This window comes from Megascapheus bottae, chromosome 2 (assembly GCF_031878675.1).
Source record: "Megascapheus bottae isolate mThoBot1 chromosome 2, mThoBot2.hap1, whole genome shotgun sequence".
NCBI classification, from domain to species: Eukaryota; Metazoa; Chordata; class Mammalia; order Rodentia; family Geomyidae; genus Megascapheus; species Megascapheus bottae.
Window position 1 is genome coordinate 94,061,794 of NC_143510.1, and position 19,330 is coordinate 94,081,123.

The 19,330-nt window shown below is 43.1% G+C and overlaps 1 protein-coding gene and 1 non-coding gene across 3 annotated transcripts in view; both read right to left on the reverse strand.

Annotated features, from left to right (window-relative positions):
• The window catches only part of Smc1b (structural maintenance of chromosomes 1B), a 61,577-nt gene that overhangs the window by 590 nt on the left and 41,657 nt on the right, over positions 1-19,330 (reverse strand). For both annotated transcript variants that reach the window (XM_090328884.1, XM_090328883.1), the window contains 10 exons: positions 17,979-18,085; positions 16,631-16,772; positions 15,572-15,717; positions 14,043-14,196; positions 12,010-12,108; positions 8,490-8,646; positions 6,726-6,880; positions 5,633-5,784; positions 2,748-2,817; positions 920-1,030 (listed from right to left, as the gene is read on the reverse strand). In XM_090328884.1, coding sequence (XP_090185010.1) covers positions 920-1,030; positions 2,748-2,817; positions 5,633-5,784; positions 6,726-6,880; positions 8,490-8,646; positions 12,010-12,108; positions 14,043-14,196; positions 15,572-15,717; positions 16,631-16,772; positions 17,979-18,085 — 1,293 coding nt within the window. The remainder of the gene's footprint in view (positions 1-919; positions 1,031-2,747; positions 2,818-5,632; positions 5,785-6,725; positions 6,881-8,489; positions 8,647-12,009; positions 12,109-14,042; positions 14,197-15,571; positions 15,718-16,630; positions 16,773-17,978; positions 18,086-19,330) is intronic.
• Positions 159-264, reverse strand: LOC150067685 (U6 spliceosomal RNA). The gene has a single exon (XR_016534699.1). It is a non-coding gene; the product is annotated as a U6 spliceosomal RNA (small nuclear RNA).

Genomic DNA, 19,330 nt, shown 5'->3' on the forward strand with positions numbered 1-19,330 from the left:
TGAACAGAAGGAAAGAGTGTAAGTCCTCCCTAACTTAGGGCAAAAGGATTAGTGCACAAAAGTAAGGCCATTAGCGAGTTTATTAATAAAAAGGGTTCTCCTTTACCTAAAAGGCCATGAACAGATCGATGTTACCTGTTTTTACCAGGATTTCATTTTCAAACATGGTACGCTTCATGGATTCACTTGTCATCCTTGTGCAAGGGACATGCTAATCTCTACATTGTTCCAATTTTAGTATATGTGTTACACCAAAGCAAGCACTGTACCAGGGTTCTTTAGTTACCTGGTTTGAGATTGCTACTCCATGCAGCCTATTTTTGAATGGCCCTCTAACAGGAATGTAAGTGAATTAAATTTGATCTTAGCTTCAAGGAACATTCAGGAAGTAGCACCTGAGTCCAAAAACCCAATGTCTAGAAGCAGTTCTATTCTGTCAGCTCAGGTAAGTATCTGAATAGCTTAAAAAGGTGTGGCATAGGGCTGGGCTGTACCTCAGTGTAGGCAGAGTGCTTGCCTAGCAAGTGCAACATCCTGGGTTTGATCCCTAGTACCAAAAAAGACAAAAAATACATATATACAATTTACAAAAGCATGGAGTATTCTACAAGTTACTGTGCCATCCAGTGCTGTTATAAATTTGGTTTTTCATATAATGCATTTGCTTTGTATAAGACTAGAAACATCAGATGCCACATTAAGTCTGTTCTGTATGTTAATATACTATTTTACAAAACAGTCATGGTGCTGCATAGTTAATCTGTCTTTAAAATACACCTTAAATTTCTAGGCATTGTCACATAAAACATCTGAGTAGTTACTCTTAGATCTTCTCTGGTTATGGGTCATTTGAGATTGTTTTTGGACGGGGGTGCAGGACATCCTGGGATGGTGCCTAGGGCACGCTGTGTGCATGTACCTCTGGATAGATGCCTATGAGAGCATCAGCTTTGGAGTAGAACTCTTCTTTCAGGGAGATGATGATCATCTGAAACTGTTCTTGGGCCTGCTCTCTGATGTAACTTGACACCTGAGAGGAAACACACACAGTTTATCAGCAAGCAGAGGGCTCAGCTGAACTCAGGGCAGTGGGTCTTCTATGGGACAGTTCATTTTAGATGAGAATAATATTTAACCCTTGCTCTTCTGTCTTTTAATAAATCCCTCTTTGCTTCTAAAGTAAGGCCAGTCAAAACTACCATGCAGACATTTTATGAGGGTGAAGAGGGCTGGTGCTTAAACCAACTTCTTGCTTCCTTCTGAGCCTGAAGATGGGGACACATGGCAACTGTATAGATTACCAAGATACTAGACGTGCAGTTCTGAAGCACGGAAGGCAGCTTCAGAGGAGAGTGGAGTCACCAATGAACGCCCTGAGCAAAGGCTGATTGGGACAGAAAGGCTGGTCTAGTCAGCTGACTGGGTTCATCTGAGGTTTTAGCTGACCAGTGTTTGAGGCAGGGAAGGTAAGGGATGGGTCAGCAGCTGAGGTGAATGGTGCAGGAAGAAGGAAACTGCTCTGGAATAATAGGCTGTGTTCGGAAGACAAATCAAAATTTTCTGTTCTGTATTTTTTCATCTCCACACTTACAACCACATGGTCATTGGCAGACTTTGGGTGCAGAGTTAAGACTTCTATCTCCTCGTCAGACTGGGAGCAGAGCTCCCATAGGGGCTGAGATACCGGAACACCACCTGTGTGCCTTGAGAAGCCACCACAGGCCTCACCTACTAAACGCTCTTGGTGTGCGACTCACGGGAGTTAAGGCTTTCAGGATCAGGTTCTAGAGCTGAGCAGGGAGTGGGAAGCGGGTGGCAGGCGGCTGTGTAAGTGGCTTTGTACCCTGGCCTTCAGCGCTGATATGCCCCTCACAGGTAAGCAGCGCCCTAACCCTGCACAATGAACACAACTGTACCAGTTACGTGGTCTTGGTTTTGCCTTTGTCTCAAATTACCAAGACAGACTTGTGCACAAGCACAGTGAGTGGACACGTTTGGATAAAAGTGGGACAGAATTTTGGAGCTTAGGGGCTGGGATTTTGGCCTAGTAAGATTGTTTGCGTAGCACACATGAAGACCTGGGTTTGATTCTTCAGTGCCACATACATAGAAAAAGCTGGAAGTGGTGCAGTGGCTCAAGTGGTAGAGCTCTAGCTTTGAGGAAAGCCTAAGGACAGTGCTCAGGCCCTGAGCTCAAGCCCAGGACTGGCAAAAAAAAAAAAAAAAGAATTTTGGAGCTTATATGGCAATGTTATTCTTGGACTTAAATAACTAATTTGGCCCACAGAACCAACTGAAACATCTCGTTTTTATATATTTACCATATACTTTAAAGGTGTTTTGTGTATGTGTGTGTGTATGTATGTATATGCGTGCACACACGCACACACATACCCTGTGGCTTGAACTCGGGTTTGGGTGCCATTCTTGAGGGTTGTTTTGCTCAAGGCTAGTGCTCTACCATTTGAACCACAGCTCTCCTGGGTTTTGGTGGTAAATTGGAAGTAAAGAGCCTCAGATTTTCCTGCCCAGGTTGGCTTTGAACCAAAATCCTCAAATCTCAGACTCACGAATAGCTGGGATTATAGGCGTGAGCAAGCCACTGACATGTGGCCAAAAGTACTCGTTTTAGTGAGCTATAAGTTCTATACTTATGTCCCTGTATAATAGGGTAAACTACCTTCTGACCACAACATGAACGTAGACTTTGGCCATTTTACTGAAAATTATTCAAGTGGAGAACTCACTTTGCCAATGTTAGTATTGTCTAGGGCTGCGTCCACTTCATCTAGAACAAAGAATGGAGCAGGCCGGTAACTGGAAAAAAATAGAATTAAGTTAGGCATATTTTTGTTTTACAGAATACTTGGCATTGTCAGAAAGATGAGCAGTAGTAAGAATAAGATACATTTTTTTGGGAAGTGTAGCTGTGGCTCAAGTGGTAGAGTGCCAGCCTTCAGGGAAAAAATAAGCGAGTGCAAAGACTTTGCATTCAAGCTACAAAAAAGTCCTTGTGTGCGCACGTACATACACACACACCCCTATACCTACATCTACTTTTAGAAACTTGTTTAGGTAACCGGTTACCTCTCTGCTGCTAAAATCCTGTGCTGGGTTCCTTGTCCACAGTGGGCTGTGACTTAGGGGGCAGCTTGCTTCTTACCAGGGTCTTCTGAGTCTCTTCTGCCAACTTTTCATCTAACTCCTCAATGTCAAGATCTTGGGGCTCAAAGCCCTCCTCCCACCCCCATCTAATTAGCTCTCTGGTATGTCTGTAGCTCATTGGCTAGTGAATGCCAAGCATGTACATCTCTAGCCCTTGTTTTTAGGAGGAGCTTGGCATAGTTGTGCCTGCATATAAGCTCAGATGCAGGCAGAAGGATCACGAGGGCCTGGCTCTAGGAGTTCTCATCTCAAAACAAAACCTGCCCGCCTCCACTGCTTCCATCAGCGGTGCTCAACTCTGGCCAGTGTCCTGCTGCTTACTTAGTGATTCCTCACCCATGGCGCCTAAAGCCTCAAGCTTTGCCCATGTGGACTCCTCCTCCTCTCCTCTTCCTCCTCTCCTCCTCCCTGGGGCTGCTTCAGCTTGTCATTCTAGTGGTTGAGGCCGCTCATGGGGTCATCCCCGAGACCATGTTACCACTTCTGTTAGTCATCTTCACCTAATTACCATGGCTTCCCACACCTGTGCAAGCCACCTCGGCACCAAGCTCTTTCCGCAGGCTGGGCTCAAGGCCTTAAGGCCTTTGCACTTGCTGTCCTCAGATCTACAACATTCTTCCCTTAGCTAGCCACATGATTTGCTACCTTAATTACTTCAATTATTCGCTTAAATGTCACCTTTACACACAGACCTTCCGTGCTGTTTAAAATGGGTGGTACTGGGGGGACTCAGGACCTTACACTTGTCAGGCTGATGTTCTAGTTGCCCTCTGTGTGTGTGCATGCACGTGCATGTACGTACATGCACGTGCATGCGTGCGCATGTGCACTCATTCTGGGGCTTGAACTCGGGGCCTAGGCACTGTCCTTGAGCTTTTTTGCTCAAGGCTGGCACTCGACTACATGAGCCACAGCTTAATTTCCAGCTTCTTGCTAGTTAATTGGAGCTAAGCTAAGAGTCTCACAGACTTTGAACCACTGATCTCAGCCTCCTGAAGCTAGGATTGCAGGCATGACCCCAGTGCCAAGCTCCCCCACCTCTTCTAAATGCTGGTATGGGGCTTGAACTCAGGGTTCATCCTCTCACTGTGTTTCTTGTTCATAGCTGGCCTCTACCACTTGAGGCATGCCTCCCGTCTGGCATTTTGCTGGTTGTTTGGAGGTACAAGTTTTTGGACTTTTGTGTCTGGGCGGCTTTGAACCATGATGTTAGATCTCACCCTGCCACAGCACTGGTCCTCGGGAAGTATGTTGCATACAGGCCTGGATTGCCACCTAGTGGCAGTCTTGTTCTGTAGTGATCCTGGGATTGAGACTCCCTGCTATAAAGCTTTTCTCTTTACCTTTCCTGTGGCCAGTAAAATTCAGTTGCCAAACTCATATGTTCTCATGTTTCTGCCTCAGGATAATGTGGACACCTGTCACTTGAATAAAAAAGTCTGTCACTGGAAAAGAGGAAGTTCAATACACATTTTTGTTTCTTTTTAAAAGAAATACTTGCCAGGTGCTGGTGGCTCACGCCTATAATCCTAGCTACTCAGGAGGCTGAGACCTGAGGATGGTGATTTAAAGCCAGCCTGATCATGGAAGTCTGTGAGACTCTTATCTCCAATTAACTACTAGAAAACTGGAAGTGGCACTGGGGTTCAAGTGGTAGGGTGTTAGCCTTGAGTTGAATAGCACCAGGCCCAGAGTTCAAGCCTTACAACCAATCAAAAAAAAAAAAAAAAAAGTACTGGTGGCTCACGGCTGTAATCCTATTCAGGAGGCTGAGATCCGAGAATTTCGGTTGAAGCCCGGACATAAAAGTCCTTGAGACTCTTATCTCTAATTAACCACTCAAAAATCAGAAGTGGATGTGGCTAAAAGTGGATAAAGTGGATAGGGTGCTAGTGTGGCTAAGAGGTAGAGGCCCTGAGCAAAAGAGCTCAGACCATTTCCCAGATCCTGAGTTCAAGCCCCAGGACCAGCACACATAAAGAAAACCTCTTGCATTCGGTATTCTTTAGTACATAGCATATCTCTAAATACAGATGAGTAAAATAATATACAAGTTGATTTTCTGGTTTTATTCTTTGTGGCCATCCTGGTGTCTTTCTGGACATTGCAAGCATTCCTTTGGGGGCTGGAATAACAAAACCAATTTTTTTCTTTTTGCTTTTTCTAGAAAGCTGAAAATCACAAGTTATTGCTAATAACATCTGTTTAAGCCTGAACTTTTAGATATGCTGTCTAAATTGCTATAGGCACAAAACAATTTGATGAGACCAGTTTGATGTACACTTTCTCTTATTTGTAGAGGAGTCTCCTGGTTCTCTGCCCTGGTATAATGCCAGTCCCCAGTATAATTCCTGTCCCTGGGATACAGCCAGTCTCCACTATAATGCTGGCTCCCAGTACAGAGTTGGTTCCCTTGTAACATGGTTCCCCGGTACAGAGCTGGTCCCTGGTATAATGCTGGTCTTACCTGTGCACAGCAAACAGGAGGGCCAGAGCTGCCACACACTTCTCCCCACCTGACAGGTTGTCCATTGGCATAAACCGTTTGCCTGGAGCCACACAGTTGTAGCTGACTCCTTCCAGGTAAGGCTCTTCAGGATTCTCTGGACTAAGAAATGCCTGAAACATAAGCGATTTATTTAGCCATTATCAGAAAGGTAGCTAACTGGTTTCAACTTCGGGGAAGTTGGTTGATAAGAATTTCCTCCATTCTGACGGAAACATACCAGTCCTTGTGAATAATGTATTTTGTCTACATTCACTCACAGACCACAGGCTGTCTAGCTGAGGCAGTGAGAGAAAGCATTCTGGCATGCACATAGCTCTACCTTTTGTTCCAGGCTGCCAGCAAGTTCTCAGAGCATATGCCTTACAAAACAGGCATGGACTCACTGTGCAGTCAATCCTTCCCTGGACCACATACACATAAACCCTGTTCTCAGGGAGTTGGGGGAGTACTTTAGTCTTACTTGACTGAACATAAGGTAAGTTTTAGAACACAGAGTTCTGAAACTATTCTAAAAACTCCATCGCAAGATCACTTCAGTCACAACAGAATATGAACCCAAAGCAGAGCAGGAATGAAGTCCTGACCCTTACTTTATTGTTGGGTTCCACAACTATTTGCTGTAGACGTTAATAACGGAATGGATGGGTGATATCCAAGAGACTACCAACAAAAGGAACACCTCTACACTCAGATCCTGCTCAGCCCTTTCCCTCTTCTTCGACATTTGGTTACTCCAGAGATGAGTCTTCTCAAGGTCCTTTCCATGGACCATACCTTTACCACAAAAGTACCAGACAACAGAATTTCACTATGAGGAGAACCTGGAAACCAGATACTCCACCCTACACATTTATCAGCTAAAGAAGCAGGTTCCCATTGGTTTTGCCTTGTGGAATGAGGCTGCCAGCAGAGATGGGATCAAGAGCACAGGTTATAAAATAAGCAGTGCCCTGAGCAAAGCACACAAGCCTGGAGTGGCTATTTATTTCCTGCTAAGGAAAAAGCATCAGCACCACGAAATCCCACTCCTGCATGGGATGGAGATACATACCTGGGCGCTGTTGTTTCTGCAGAGCTTCTTATAGATCTGGTCGATTGAGACTGAGACGTGCTCAAAGCACTGGCTGAAAAGGTCGAATCGCCTCTTCTTTACCTGTTCAAACTCTTGCCTGCATATTCTGGCTTCCTTTCTGCTGGCCTCAAAAGCTAAGACAGAATCAATGTGTTTTATTTGGAAAGCACTGAGACATTTAAAGTTTAGAATAGAGGGCCGGGAGTTTAGCCTAGTGGTAGAGTGTTTGCCTTGTATGCATGAAGACCCGGGTTCGATTCCTCGGTACCACATACATAGCAAAAAGCCAGAAGTGGTGCTGAGGCTCAAGTGGTAGAGTGTTAGCCTCGAGAAAGTCCAAGGACAGTGCTCAAGCCCTGAGCCGAAGCCCAGGACTGGCAAAAAAAAAAAAAAAGTTTAGAATAGAATATTTTAAACTGAAATTTCAGTCATACTGTTTTAAAGTTCTAAACTTACCTTCAAAACACCTCAGCTATTACTAATTCTAAGATTATATTTCTTACAATTGAGACCTTTTCTGGCAGGGATAATTTCTAAATGATAGAAAAATTCTGAATATGCCTATTGTGCACTTATTAACAATTAAATATCTCTTCTAAAATAACAAGCCTTTTTTTTTTGTCGTCATGGGGCTTGAACTCTGGGCCTGGGCGCTGTCACTGAGTTCCTCAGCTCAAGGTTACTGCCCTACCCCTAGAGCCACAGCCCCATTTCTCTTTTCTGGTGATTAACTGAAGATAAAAGCTTCACGTTCTTTAGGTTCTTTAGTGCGGGCTGGCTTTGAACCAAGATCCTCAGATCTCAGCCTCCTGAGTAGTAGGATTATAGGCGTGAGCCACAGTGCCCCGTACAAGCTTATGTTTTTAATCTAAGCAGAATATATATATATATATATATATATATATATATATATGACAAAGTAGTAATTCAATTAGGCCGGAAGTTTGGCCTAGTAGTATGGTGCTTGCTATCATGCACAAAGACCAAGGTTGGATTCCTCATACCACATACATAGAAAAAGTCGCAAGTGGTGCTGAGGCTCAAGTGGTAGAGTGTTAGCCTTGAGAAAGTCCAAGGATAGTGCTCAGGCCCTGAGCTCAAGCCCAGGACTGGCAAAAAAAGTATACAATTATATAAGACAAGAGAGGAAAATATATATAATGATAAAAAAAAAGTCAGGCGCTGGTAGCTCACACCTGTAATCCTAGCTACTTGGGTGGTTGAGAAGGGAGGATTATGGTTCAAGGCAAGTCTGGGCAGTAAAGTTAGTGAGATCCCCTCCTAGTGAGATCTGCACCTATAGCTGGTGCAGTGGTGAGCATTTGTTATCCTCAAGCTATATGAGAGGCTCAGATTAGGAGGATGTCGTTTTAGCCCAACCCTGACAGTAAGGTCTGAGACTCTGTCTCTACAAAGACATAATATATAGTAGATATAAGCTGCATGTGTGTGCCTGTGATCCTGGGGTTAGGTGGTCACAATGCAGGGGTGTTGTCTGGTAGTAAGGAAGACCCTGTTCTAAATATACATAAATAAAAAGACTGTAAAATAGAATTGGAGGCATGGCTCAGCAGAACTATGTTAACCTGACAAGCCCGAGGCCCTGATTTCAAACTTCCAGTACTAAACAAGCAAAAAAAAAAAGTAAGTTACAATCCACTGAGATTGTTGGCATGTGGTATAGAAATCAAAGCCACCATGGATATGATCTCATTAACAATATAAATATAAACTCAGTTTCACCATCTGTGGATTCTTGAAACTTTTCTCTGACATTGTTTAAGTTCTCCAGGGCTCGTAGGTTTGGGGTTGCTGTCTTCAACAGAATATCTTCCTTGGATGCTATTTGCTCCTGAAGGAGAGTCAAGTAGAGCTGTACTTCTTTGTCTCTTTGCAAAGCCTATCATTAACAAAGAACAAGAGTGACTTGCACGTGCACTGTGCTGTAGCGTAAGGTGTATATAGGCAGGGCTGTCACCATCCACCCCTCAGCTCTTCCTGCCAGAGCCCCCAGGCCTGGAACTGTAGCTACAACTGCATAGACTGTAGCTCTCTACTCATTCAGGCCTTTCAGGCTCTGGTGCTCTATGCACTGCCTTTGAAACACACTTCACTTTCTTTGTTTTTAATCTGGTTGTATCACTTCAAATCCTAGTTCAATAAAAATACTGACCATTCATTATGGATCACTGATGAATGATGATAAAACTACTCAATCTTTTCCTTTGACAAGCTCATAGCAAAGTCAGAAATATAAACTGGCATTTACAATGGGATAGGAAAAAACCCTCTTCTCAGGGCAAACAGGTACAAAGACCACAGAAAGGGAGGGGTTAACAATTAGCCAGAAACTTGAAGGAATAGGATAAACTAACTAGGATGAGGACAGAAGGGGGAGTGAATGACTAGCACATAATAAAAGGGATGACTAGTATGAGGCTTGAACTCTGCTTGGGCACTGTTCTTGACCTCTTCAGCTCAAAGCTACCGCCCTACCACTTCGCCTGAGTGCTGTCCCTGAGCTCGTCAGTTCGAGGCTACCATCCTATCTTTGAGCCAAGCCCCACTTCCCATTTTCGAGGGGTTAATTGGAGATAAGCTTCTCAGGTTCTTTTGTGCTGGGCTGGCTTTGAACTTTGATCCTCAGATCTCAGCTTCCTGAGGAGCTAGGATTATCGGCATGGCTGGTAGACACTGGGGTTTAGGAGACAATTTTTTAAACAAAGTAACTCTTAAGAAATTAGTGCTTGGGGCTCAGAGTTTGGCCTGGTGGTAGAGTGCTTGCTTAGCATGCACGAAGACCTGGGTTTGATTCCTTGGTACCACATACTTAGAAAAAGCCGGAAGTGGTGCTGAGGCTCAAGTGGTAGAGCTGTAGCCTTGAGAAAAATCCAAGGACAGTGCTCAGGCCCTGAGCTTAAGCCCAGGACTGGCAAAAAAAAAAAAAATAAATTAAATAAATAAATAAATTAGGGGCCGGGAGTTTGGCCTAGTGGTTAAAGTGCTTGCCTAGCATGCATGAAGACCCGGGTTCAATTCCTTGGCACCACATACATAGAAAAAAAGCCAGAAGTGGTGCTGAGGCTCAAGTAGCAGAGCTCTAGCCTTGAGAAAGTCCAAGGACAGTGCTCAGGCCCTGAGCTCAAGCCCAGGACTGGCAAAAAAAAAAAAAGAAATTAGTGCTTACAGATCTAAAATACATGGATGCATAAATTATATAGGTCTGTAGGCATTCACACACGAACAGTGAGACTAAAGGTGGTTATTCTTAGGGGAGGAACCCAAAGGCAATACCTCTGAACATTTAAAATACTATTTGTTGGGACTGGGAGTTTGGCCTTGTGGTAGAGCGCTTGCCTAGCATGCACGAAGACCCGGGTTTGATTCCTCGGTACCACATACATAGAAAAAAAGCTGGAAATGGTGCTGAGGCTCAAGTGGTAGAGCTCTAGCCTTGAGAAAAATCCAAGGACAGTGCTCAAACCCTGAGCTCAAGCCCAGGACTGGCAAAAAAAAAATACTATTTGTTGAAGAAAATTCTAAGAAAAGAAAACATGGTGGGTTTTGTGTGTGTGTGTGTGTGTGTGTGTGTGGTGATATTGGTGATTTTTTTTGTTCTTTTTCTACCTTTTGGGAGGGGTAAAAGGATGGCAGAAGTAGAGGAAGGATGAATAACTGCGGGCATGATATGCAGGATACACTATGTGGAAAACCATGTAACCTGAGGGCAGGAATGGGAGGGGGAAACAAGTGGAGAGCAAAGGAAAGGGCGACACTGTCTAAACAAAATGTACTCTTTTCCCTGACTTATGAAACAGTAATCCTTCTGTACACCTTAATAACAGCTGGGCACCATGGCTAATGCCTGTAATCATAGCTACTCAGGAGGCCGAGATCTGAGAATCGTGGTTCAAAGCCAACTTGGACATTCAAGAGGGGCCGGGAATTTGGCCTAGTGGTAGAGTGCTTGCTTAGCATGCACGAAGACTTGGGTTCTATTCCTCGGTACCACATACATAGAAAAAAGCCAGAAGTGGTGCTGAGGCTCAAGTGGTAGAGCTCTAGCCTTGAGAAAGTCCAAGGACAGTGCTCAGGCCCTGAGTTCAAGCCCCAGGTCGGACAAAAAAAAAAAAAAAGAGTCCGTGAGACTATTATGTCCCATTAACCACCAGAAAACTAGGAGTAGCACTGTGGCTCAAGGGATAGTGTAGTAGCCTTGAGCTGAAGAGCTCAGGGACAACGCCCAGGCCCAGACTTCAAGTCCTGCAACTGACAAAAAAATAAATAAAATTACATATTGGCCAGGTGCTGGTGGCTCATGCCAGCAGTCCTACTTAACTCGAGACTGAGATCTGAGGATCATGGTTCAGAGCTAGCTCAGGCATGAAAATCCATGAGACTCTTATCTCCAGTTGACAACGAGCAAACTGGATGTGGTGTTGTGGCTCAAGTGGTAGAGCACTAGCCCTGAGCTGAAGAGTTCAGTGCCCAGGCCCAGAGTTCAAGCCCCATGACCAACAAAAAAGAAAAAGAAAACCAATAAAAAATATGTATTAAAAAAGAAGTACTTAAGCTACATCATTATGCTAATGTAAATTTCAAATGAATTAAAAAGACAAGTGAAAATAAATGAAAACCACCACCACAAAACATAAATGTTCACTGGGTCAAGAGGTGGTGGTAGGTAAAGCATTCTCTAAACAAACACGCAAAGGAAGAGCACTACCCAGAAAACTACGGAGAAGAAAGGCTGTTTTTGAGTACCAAAGAATGCCACAGATACCGACAGTCCAAAAGAATCTCACAAAATATATAAGCATTTGAAAGTGCAAGATCCCTCAGTGTCCATCTTCCTTTCTTGCAGCACAGGCCCTGCCCTTGGCTAATGGACCTCACACACTGAGGTGATCATGCTCACTGAGAGGAAGGCTGCCTCTCAGAGGTCCTCCAGCCAGTGATTGGGGTGCTGGAATACATGTGACTCCACTCAAATCCTGGTGACAACTACTGAGGCTTTATAGGTAAACCTTCCAATCTCATAATAGCAGAATCCCCAAAGGCTCTAGTCACTGCGCCCTTAGAAGCAGCCTCAAGATGAAACAACGAAACATGGCTGCAGTACTGACAGCGATAGAGCCATTTGCTCCGCTGAAATGAATGGCAGAACAGGCTATGGCCTGAACTATGGAGGGTTTGCCCTTTCCCCTTCTGGATTTAAATGTTTAATATTGCTCTGAGTTATAAGCAGAATTCTTTGGATTACCTTTAAATCACTCCGTAGAGAGCTGTAGTCTATTTCCATGGCCGCCTCCTTTTCATAGATATCAGTGGTCGCCTGGGTACTTTCTGTTCCAGACCCCAACTAAAACACATGAAAACACTTCCTTGTTATCCAGAATGGGGACCTGTAACTCACTTGTCTCTTCATCTTTAGTTGCCTATCATCTCCTCAGACTAAAAGCTGGTGATAGCAGGCAAGGCCACCTTCTAGGGTCACATGTGCCAATGTCCCATGAATGTTCTGGGCCGGCCTTCCTACTCAAGCAGGCTGGCACACTGCCCTCTGCCTGGACCACCTCCTCCACATGTGTGCTTGTCTATCACCCCCTCTGGCTATCCTGGGCCTTGCCATCTTATCAACACTCGGTGTTTGTCGTTTCTATTTTCTTTAGCATGTATCAGTACCTAATACTGAATGTCTTACTTATCCTTTGTCTGTTTGCTTGTCTCCTCCCACTAGACTGAGGAGGAGAGAACTTCTTGTTGTCATTTTTGTTACCTAGCTTTAAGCCTGACATGTGTATTTCAATTTTAATACATATTAAGCCCTGGAAGGAAGATGGAAAAAAGCAACAAATAAATGACCTCTTATTCAGCTAATGCTGATCCAAACCAAGACCTTTAAGGGGGGGAAAAAACCTCTCATTTTAGATGTTTCCAAGTAATACAAACTCAAGGAAAATCATCATGAACTACGTATACCTCTTATAAAACAAAATACTCATGATAAACTAGCTCACATAGGAGGTTGAATCTGAAATACAAAGCAGTAGCACAGAAGCTCTAAATCTCATGATTCTGTGATTCAATACCTCATTTATATTAAACTTCTACCCATGGCCAGGCATGACATGGCGGTGCTTGCCTGTAATCTCAACATGCGGAGGGTCGAGGCAGGATCTTGAGTTCTATCCTAGTCTGCTTTATGTGGTGAGACACTGTCAAACAACAGCAACAATACCCACCTACCACTTCTGTGTACATCCACTGGGGCCTTGCGATTCAAAATGTGGTCTACGTGGCAGCAACAGTGTGGCCCCATCTGGGATGGCTGGGCATGCGGACTCAGGCAGCATCACCCCAAGATGCCTCCTCTGCACACCGCAGTTGGTAAACAGTAATCTAGTAATGTGAGAGTCTTCTACCAGAACGATGATACAGCTAACTCGCTCTGCCTCAACACTGGCCAATAGAGGGGAAGTTCCTGGTGTACCTTGCACGTACAGGCTGTTACTCCTGTAGTAATTCTTGTAAGACAGCCCTCTGGGGAGACTATACTTTGCGTTTTCTGTTCACCTACTGAAGGTTATTTTGGTTGCTTTCAATTTTAGAAATTATGAATAAAGGTGTGTGTGTGTGTGTGTGTGTGTGTGTGTGTGTGTGCGCGCGCGCACGTGCGTGCGCACTGAGGCCAATGTGCCTCTTCCTTAGCTTTCTTGTTCAAGGATATCATTCAACCCTTGAGCCACACCTCTACTTTTATTTATATATTTTGCCTGGCTAATTAGATGTAAGAGTCTCACAAACTTTTCTACCCAGCCTGGCCTTGAACCACAATCCTCAGAGTTCAGCCTCCCGAGTAGGTAGGATTACAGATAGGAGCCACCAATACCTAGTTCTGAGTATAGATTTTTCTGTGAATATAAAGGAGCTACAGAGCCCCTGGAAGGGTAAAATGTTAAAGAACACTATATTCAGCTTTGCCCAACTTCACATGTTTAAAAATCATCTGCTAGTCATGGATGAGAGGGAAAAATTGGGAGAGAGGGAAGGAAAGGGTGACAGTGTCCAAAAGGAAGTATAGTTATTACTTGATTTATAAAAAGATAATCTCTCCGTATAAAGATACCTTTTGTCAGTTGTGGACTTGAACTCAGGGCTTGGGAGCTATCCCTGAGCTCTTTGGCTCAAGATTTGCACTTTACCACTTTGAGCCATTGTGCCACTTCCGATCTCTCTGTATATTACTTCTATAACAACAATTTGCAAGAAGAAAAATACCATCGGCTGGAATACCTCCACTTCAATGATGTCATCCAGGGATCCCAACAAAAGAACGATTTCAATGTCTTGAACTTTGCAATCCAACAGCAGGTTATGCTTTTCCAATCGTTTCTGTTCCAGAGAAGTCTGAATGATGATAATTTCCTTTTGCAGTTTTCCCAAGTCTCTGTTAAATACACAGAAAAATGATTTTGCATATTATAAATAGTGAACTAAAGAAGAAATGCATTAATTGTAAACTTTCATTAAAAAGATTATTTTCAGGTTCAATATGGTGGGAGATACCTTTAATCATAGACATACCTATAATCCTCCAAGATGAGATTGTAGGATTGCAAGTTCCAAGCTAGCCTAAGCTACACAGTGAGATCCTATCTAAAAAAATGTAACAAGACTGATTTTCCTGCAAGTGCTAGTTTGGAACTTAAAAAATTAACACTCCTGGGGCCAGGATTATGTCCTAATGGTAGAGTGCTTGCCTAGCATGCACAAAGTCCTGGGTTCAATTCCTCAGTACTGCACACACAGAGAGAGCTGGAAGTGGAGCTGTGGCTAGCTAGCTTAGAGCCAAAAAGCCGCTCAGGGACAGTGGTAGGGCCCTGAGTTCAAGCCCCAGGACTGGCAAAAACAAAAACAAAGAGTTAACCCAAGGAAATATGTTTACTTTTAATTTATTTTGTTCTAGTAGTAAGGCTTGAATTCAGGAATTTGTACACTTGCCCTTTTTGTTCAAAACTGGCACTCTACTTCTTGAGTAGAATTCTACTTCTAGCTTTTCTGCTGGCTAATTGCAAATAAGAGTCTTTCAGATTTGTCTGCTTGCGTTGGTTTCAAAATGAGATTCTTAGCTCTTAACCTCCTGAGTGGCAGGGATTACAGATGCAGGCCACTGGTGCCTAGCTCAAGGAAGTATTTCAAAATAACAAACATTCCAGATTCAATGAGGGATGGATAAAACACATTGTGTTCAGGGTGTATGCGTTATTTGGTCCGATCATTGTGTTCATGTCAATCACAAGTAGGGGTATATCATTTTGGTAATAAGTTAGCCAACTCAAAGCATCATCTTCACCACATTAAACTCCTATGCTCACCAGAGTTCCTAAATGCTGTTAAATGTTAACTCAATCTTTGTAACTACTTGGAAATAGACACTTTTGTTATCTTTGTGGGAAAGGAAATGTAAGTTAAATTCCTTACAATACATAAGGAGCAGAGGTCCCTGCCCCGGACTGTACCTGTTGACCCTCTGCCTTATGGCACAGATCACAGGGACGCTGGGCATTTGGAAGACGCCAGTGTGGAGAGAATTTGGGGTAAGAGCTCCATATGAGTCCATGTTTTCTTTCACCAAAATAAACTATGCACACTAAACAACTAATTGCTTCTCTTGGTTTCCCCTAGATTAGAACATTCGGAAGGATTATGTGTGACCAAGAGCAACAAAGCATACACACTCAACTTCAAATAATAAATTTCAAACCGAGAGTACACATTTAAAGTATTACTGAGGTCTTTCAAACTGTGGAATTCGTAGTTACCTGTCAATGGCCAAAACCTTCTTCCGTTCCTCTTCAATCTGAGTTTGAGCTTTCTCAGTGTCAGAGTTCTGAATGACAAATGTGTCCATAAATTGCTGCCGTTTCTCCATGAGGTCATCCACCTCCTGCAGACAGTCGTCTTCCATCTAAATGCACAGGAGATACAATGCAGACTGCCCTCTAGTGTATCAGTGAGGTCAAGGGTTCTGGTGTTATTGATAATGCAAGCCCAGCCATTCTAAGTGAACACGTCTTCCCCTGTGTGCTGCTTTAACCTGCCATCATTCCACACTTTGTGTGCTGCCAATCACTATCCATCACTGCCTTCCTCCTTCATTTAGGATCCTATCATGCCTTGCTTCATTCCTACAGTCCAGTGAGAAGTGCTCTTGACACTGTGACCTTCCAGACTGCTTTTTTTTTTTTTTTGCCAGTCATGGGACTTGAACTCTGGGCCTAAGCACTGTCCTTGGGTTTTGTCAAGGCTAGAGCTCTACCACTTGAGCCTCAGCACCAATTCCGGCTTTTTTCTATGTATGTGGTACCAAGGAATCGAACCTGGGTCTTCATGCATGCTAGGCAAGCACTCTACCACTAGGCCAAACTCCCAGCCCATGGCTTTTTTTTTTTCTATGCATATGGTATCCAGGAATTGAACCTGGGTCTTCATGCATGCTAGGCAAGCACTATAACGAGTAGGCCAAACTCCCAGCCTGCACTGTGACCTTGCAGACTGCTCTTTTTAAACATCTTTCTTCACTCACTCCTGAGGCTCCTGTACTGCCACCTCTCTGGCTTCCCTCCAGAATCCCATCGTTGCTCTCACTGTCTGCTTGAGAGTCTCGACCCTTCTCATATGGCTTCAATTTTTCTCATAAATGAGCAACTTCTATCTGTGGGTCCAGCCTATGTTTCCGAATCATCTGTGGTTCCTTCTTGCCCTCCCTTCTCACTTGACATCCCCCCACTAACATACTCCTTTAGGCATTCAAACATGGCAGCTCGATGAAGGTTCTAATTTCAATGAAAAGGCATTTTAAACCACCCGTTATAAATTACCTTCTTTAGCTTATCAGTTTCTTTTCTATCTTTCTGGAGTGTGTCTTTTAATGTGTTGATCTTGCTCAGTTTCTTCCTAAGCTGGTTTTGACTATATTCAATCTGAACATTAAGCCGAGTTTTCTGTTTTTCAAATTCCAATCTAGTATAATAAAGTCAAGCATTACAAGTGGTAAGCGGAGTTCCTTTATCATACAAAAGTAGAAGGAATACTACAATAAACCCTGTGGAGCTCATTTTTCCAACTTTTGTAATGGTCAATTTGTTGGCAATGGTAGCTCACCCATGAATCCTAGCTACTCAGGAGGCTGAGATCTAGGATATTGGTTCAAGGCAGGAAAGTCCATGAGTCTCATCTCCAATAAACTACCAAAAAGCTAGAAGGAAAGTTGTGGCTCAAGTGGTAGAGCATTGGTCTTGAGTAAAAGAAGCTCTGGGATAGCACCCAGGATCTCAATTCAAACCCCAGGACTGAATTACACACACACACACACACACACACACACACACACACACACACACACACACGGCTCAAAAAGGGAATTGAAGATGCGTTTAAGTGGTAGAGCAGAAACCAAGCAAGGCCCCTAGTTCAAACTCCAATACCATAAAAAAAATGGTGTCCATATGTAAAATTAGGTAGATTAATTGTATTTAGGCATTTAAATGGCAACTTCTTTGTATAGCATTGTGTTTTCCTTATAAGAGAATTAGAAATTATATTTGCTTTTAGTTAAAGTTTGTTAGATTAGATTTTTTTCTAAGAAAATGAATTTGTAATCCTAGCTACTCAGGAGGCTGAGATCTGAGGATCAAGGTTCAAAGCCAGCCCCAGCACAAAAGAACCTGAGACTCTTACCTCCAATTAACCTCTAGAAAATGGGAAGTGGGGCTTGGCTCAAAGGTAGGGTGGTAGCCTTGAGCTGAAGAGCTCAGGGACAGTGCCCAGGCGGAGTTCAAGCCCCATGACTCACAAAAAAAAAAAAAGGAAAAAGAAAATGAATTTGTACTAGTTATTTCTTTTTTTTTTTTTTTGGCCAGTTGTGGGGATTTAACTCAGGGCCTGAGCACTGTCCTTGGACATTTCTCAAGGCTAGAGCTCTACCACTTGAGCCACAGCACCACTTCCAGCTTTTTTTCTATGTATGTGGTACCAAGGAATCGAACCTGGGTCTTCGTGCATGCTAGGCAAGCACTCTACCACTAGGCCAAACTCCCGGCCCCCTGTACTAGTTATTTCTTAATAAACAAATAAAAATCACCTCAGGCACAAGTCCTCTAAATTAAAAAATAACAATTACTTCTATATATATGCAAACTGTTCATCAATGTTTTCTAGTAAATATACCTTTTTTGATCAACTTCTTGGTGCTGTTTAACGTGTATATTCTCAAACTCACGAATATTTGCCACACCAATTTCTTCACAAAACTGTTGGAATATGTCATCTTCAACCTTTGAAATTATTTTAAAACAACGGGTTCAATAAGGAATTTTAATATACACATAGATGATGCTTAAATGTGAGTTGTTTTTGCTCTCAAGATTTTCCTGCATTTGGCAAAAAACTAACCCAATTAAGTATTGTTGTATGTAGCCTCTACTTTCTCTTTTGTTATCTCTATAAACTATGCTAAATTATTTTCAAACTGCATATTCAAAAAACTAAGTAAGAAAGCTCAATAACTAGATGTTTTGACTTTATACAACTTAACATGAAGCTGGAAGAGCTCTACTTATTTACCACAGCCACAACAAAATATTAAATCTACCCAAATTATTCTTTATATATGAGAAAAAATCTCATAGATTAAAGACAAAGGTGAGAGCACTGAATTAAGAATCAAGCCAGAAACCAAATATGATGGTTCATATCTGTAATCCTAGTTACTTGGGGAGGCAGCTAAAGATCAAGAGATTGAGGCCAGTGTGGGCAAAGTTATCAAGACTCTTTCAAAAACAAACAAAAGGGCTGGGGCATAACTCTACTAGTCTGAGCTAAATCCCCCCAAAATAACATTTGATTTCAACAAGTTTTAAAAACATGTACATTTGTAGGAGAGAGATAAATATCTACTACATAATAGTGGGTCTTGTTTAAAAAAATTCAGATTTTAAGCCAGGTGCTGGTGGCTTGCACCTGTAATCCTAGCTACTAAGGACACCAAAGACTGTGGTTCAAAGACAACCTGGGAAGGAAAGTTCATGAGACTCTTATCTCCGAATGACTACTCCCCAAAAGCCAGAAGTGGAGCTGTACTAGCCTTGAGCACAAAAGCTCAGGGAGTGCTCCCAGTCCCAGAGCTCAAGCCCTAGGACCCATACACAAAGAGTTATGATTTTAGTTGAATATGCATTAAATGTAAGTGTGCTGAGACAGAGGAAGGAACCACTGACCACGAGCAGGGTAGAGGCACAGTGTGTGATACCCAATAGTGTAATCAACTAAAAGAGAAAAGGTTAACGGTTCCTCCCTTCTACATTTTAAGCAAAGGCTAGATGACCAATCTTCATTGCCATAGAGCCAAGCTGGCTTATAACAGATATTTTATAAAGTTGACATGAAAAGATAACCAGAGTGACAGTTCTTCCCCCTCAAGTGGGGTCAAGGGTAAGGGAGGAAGGAAGAGATTCTAAGTTTTACACAGGCTAAGGAGCTTGGTGAGCAGTCAAGAGTACACGCTAGTCATTGTGTCTTGA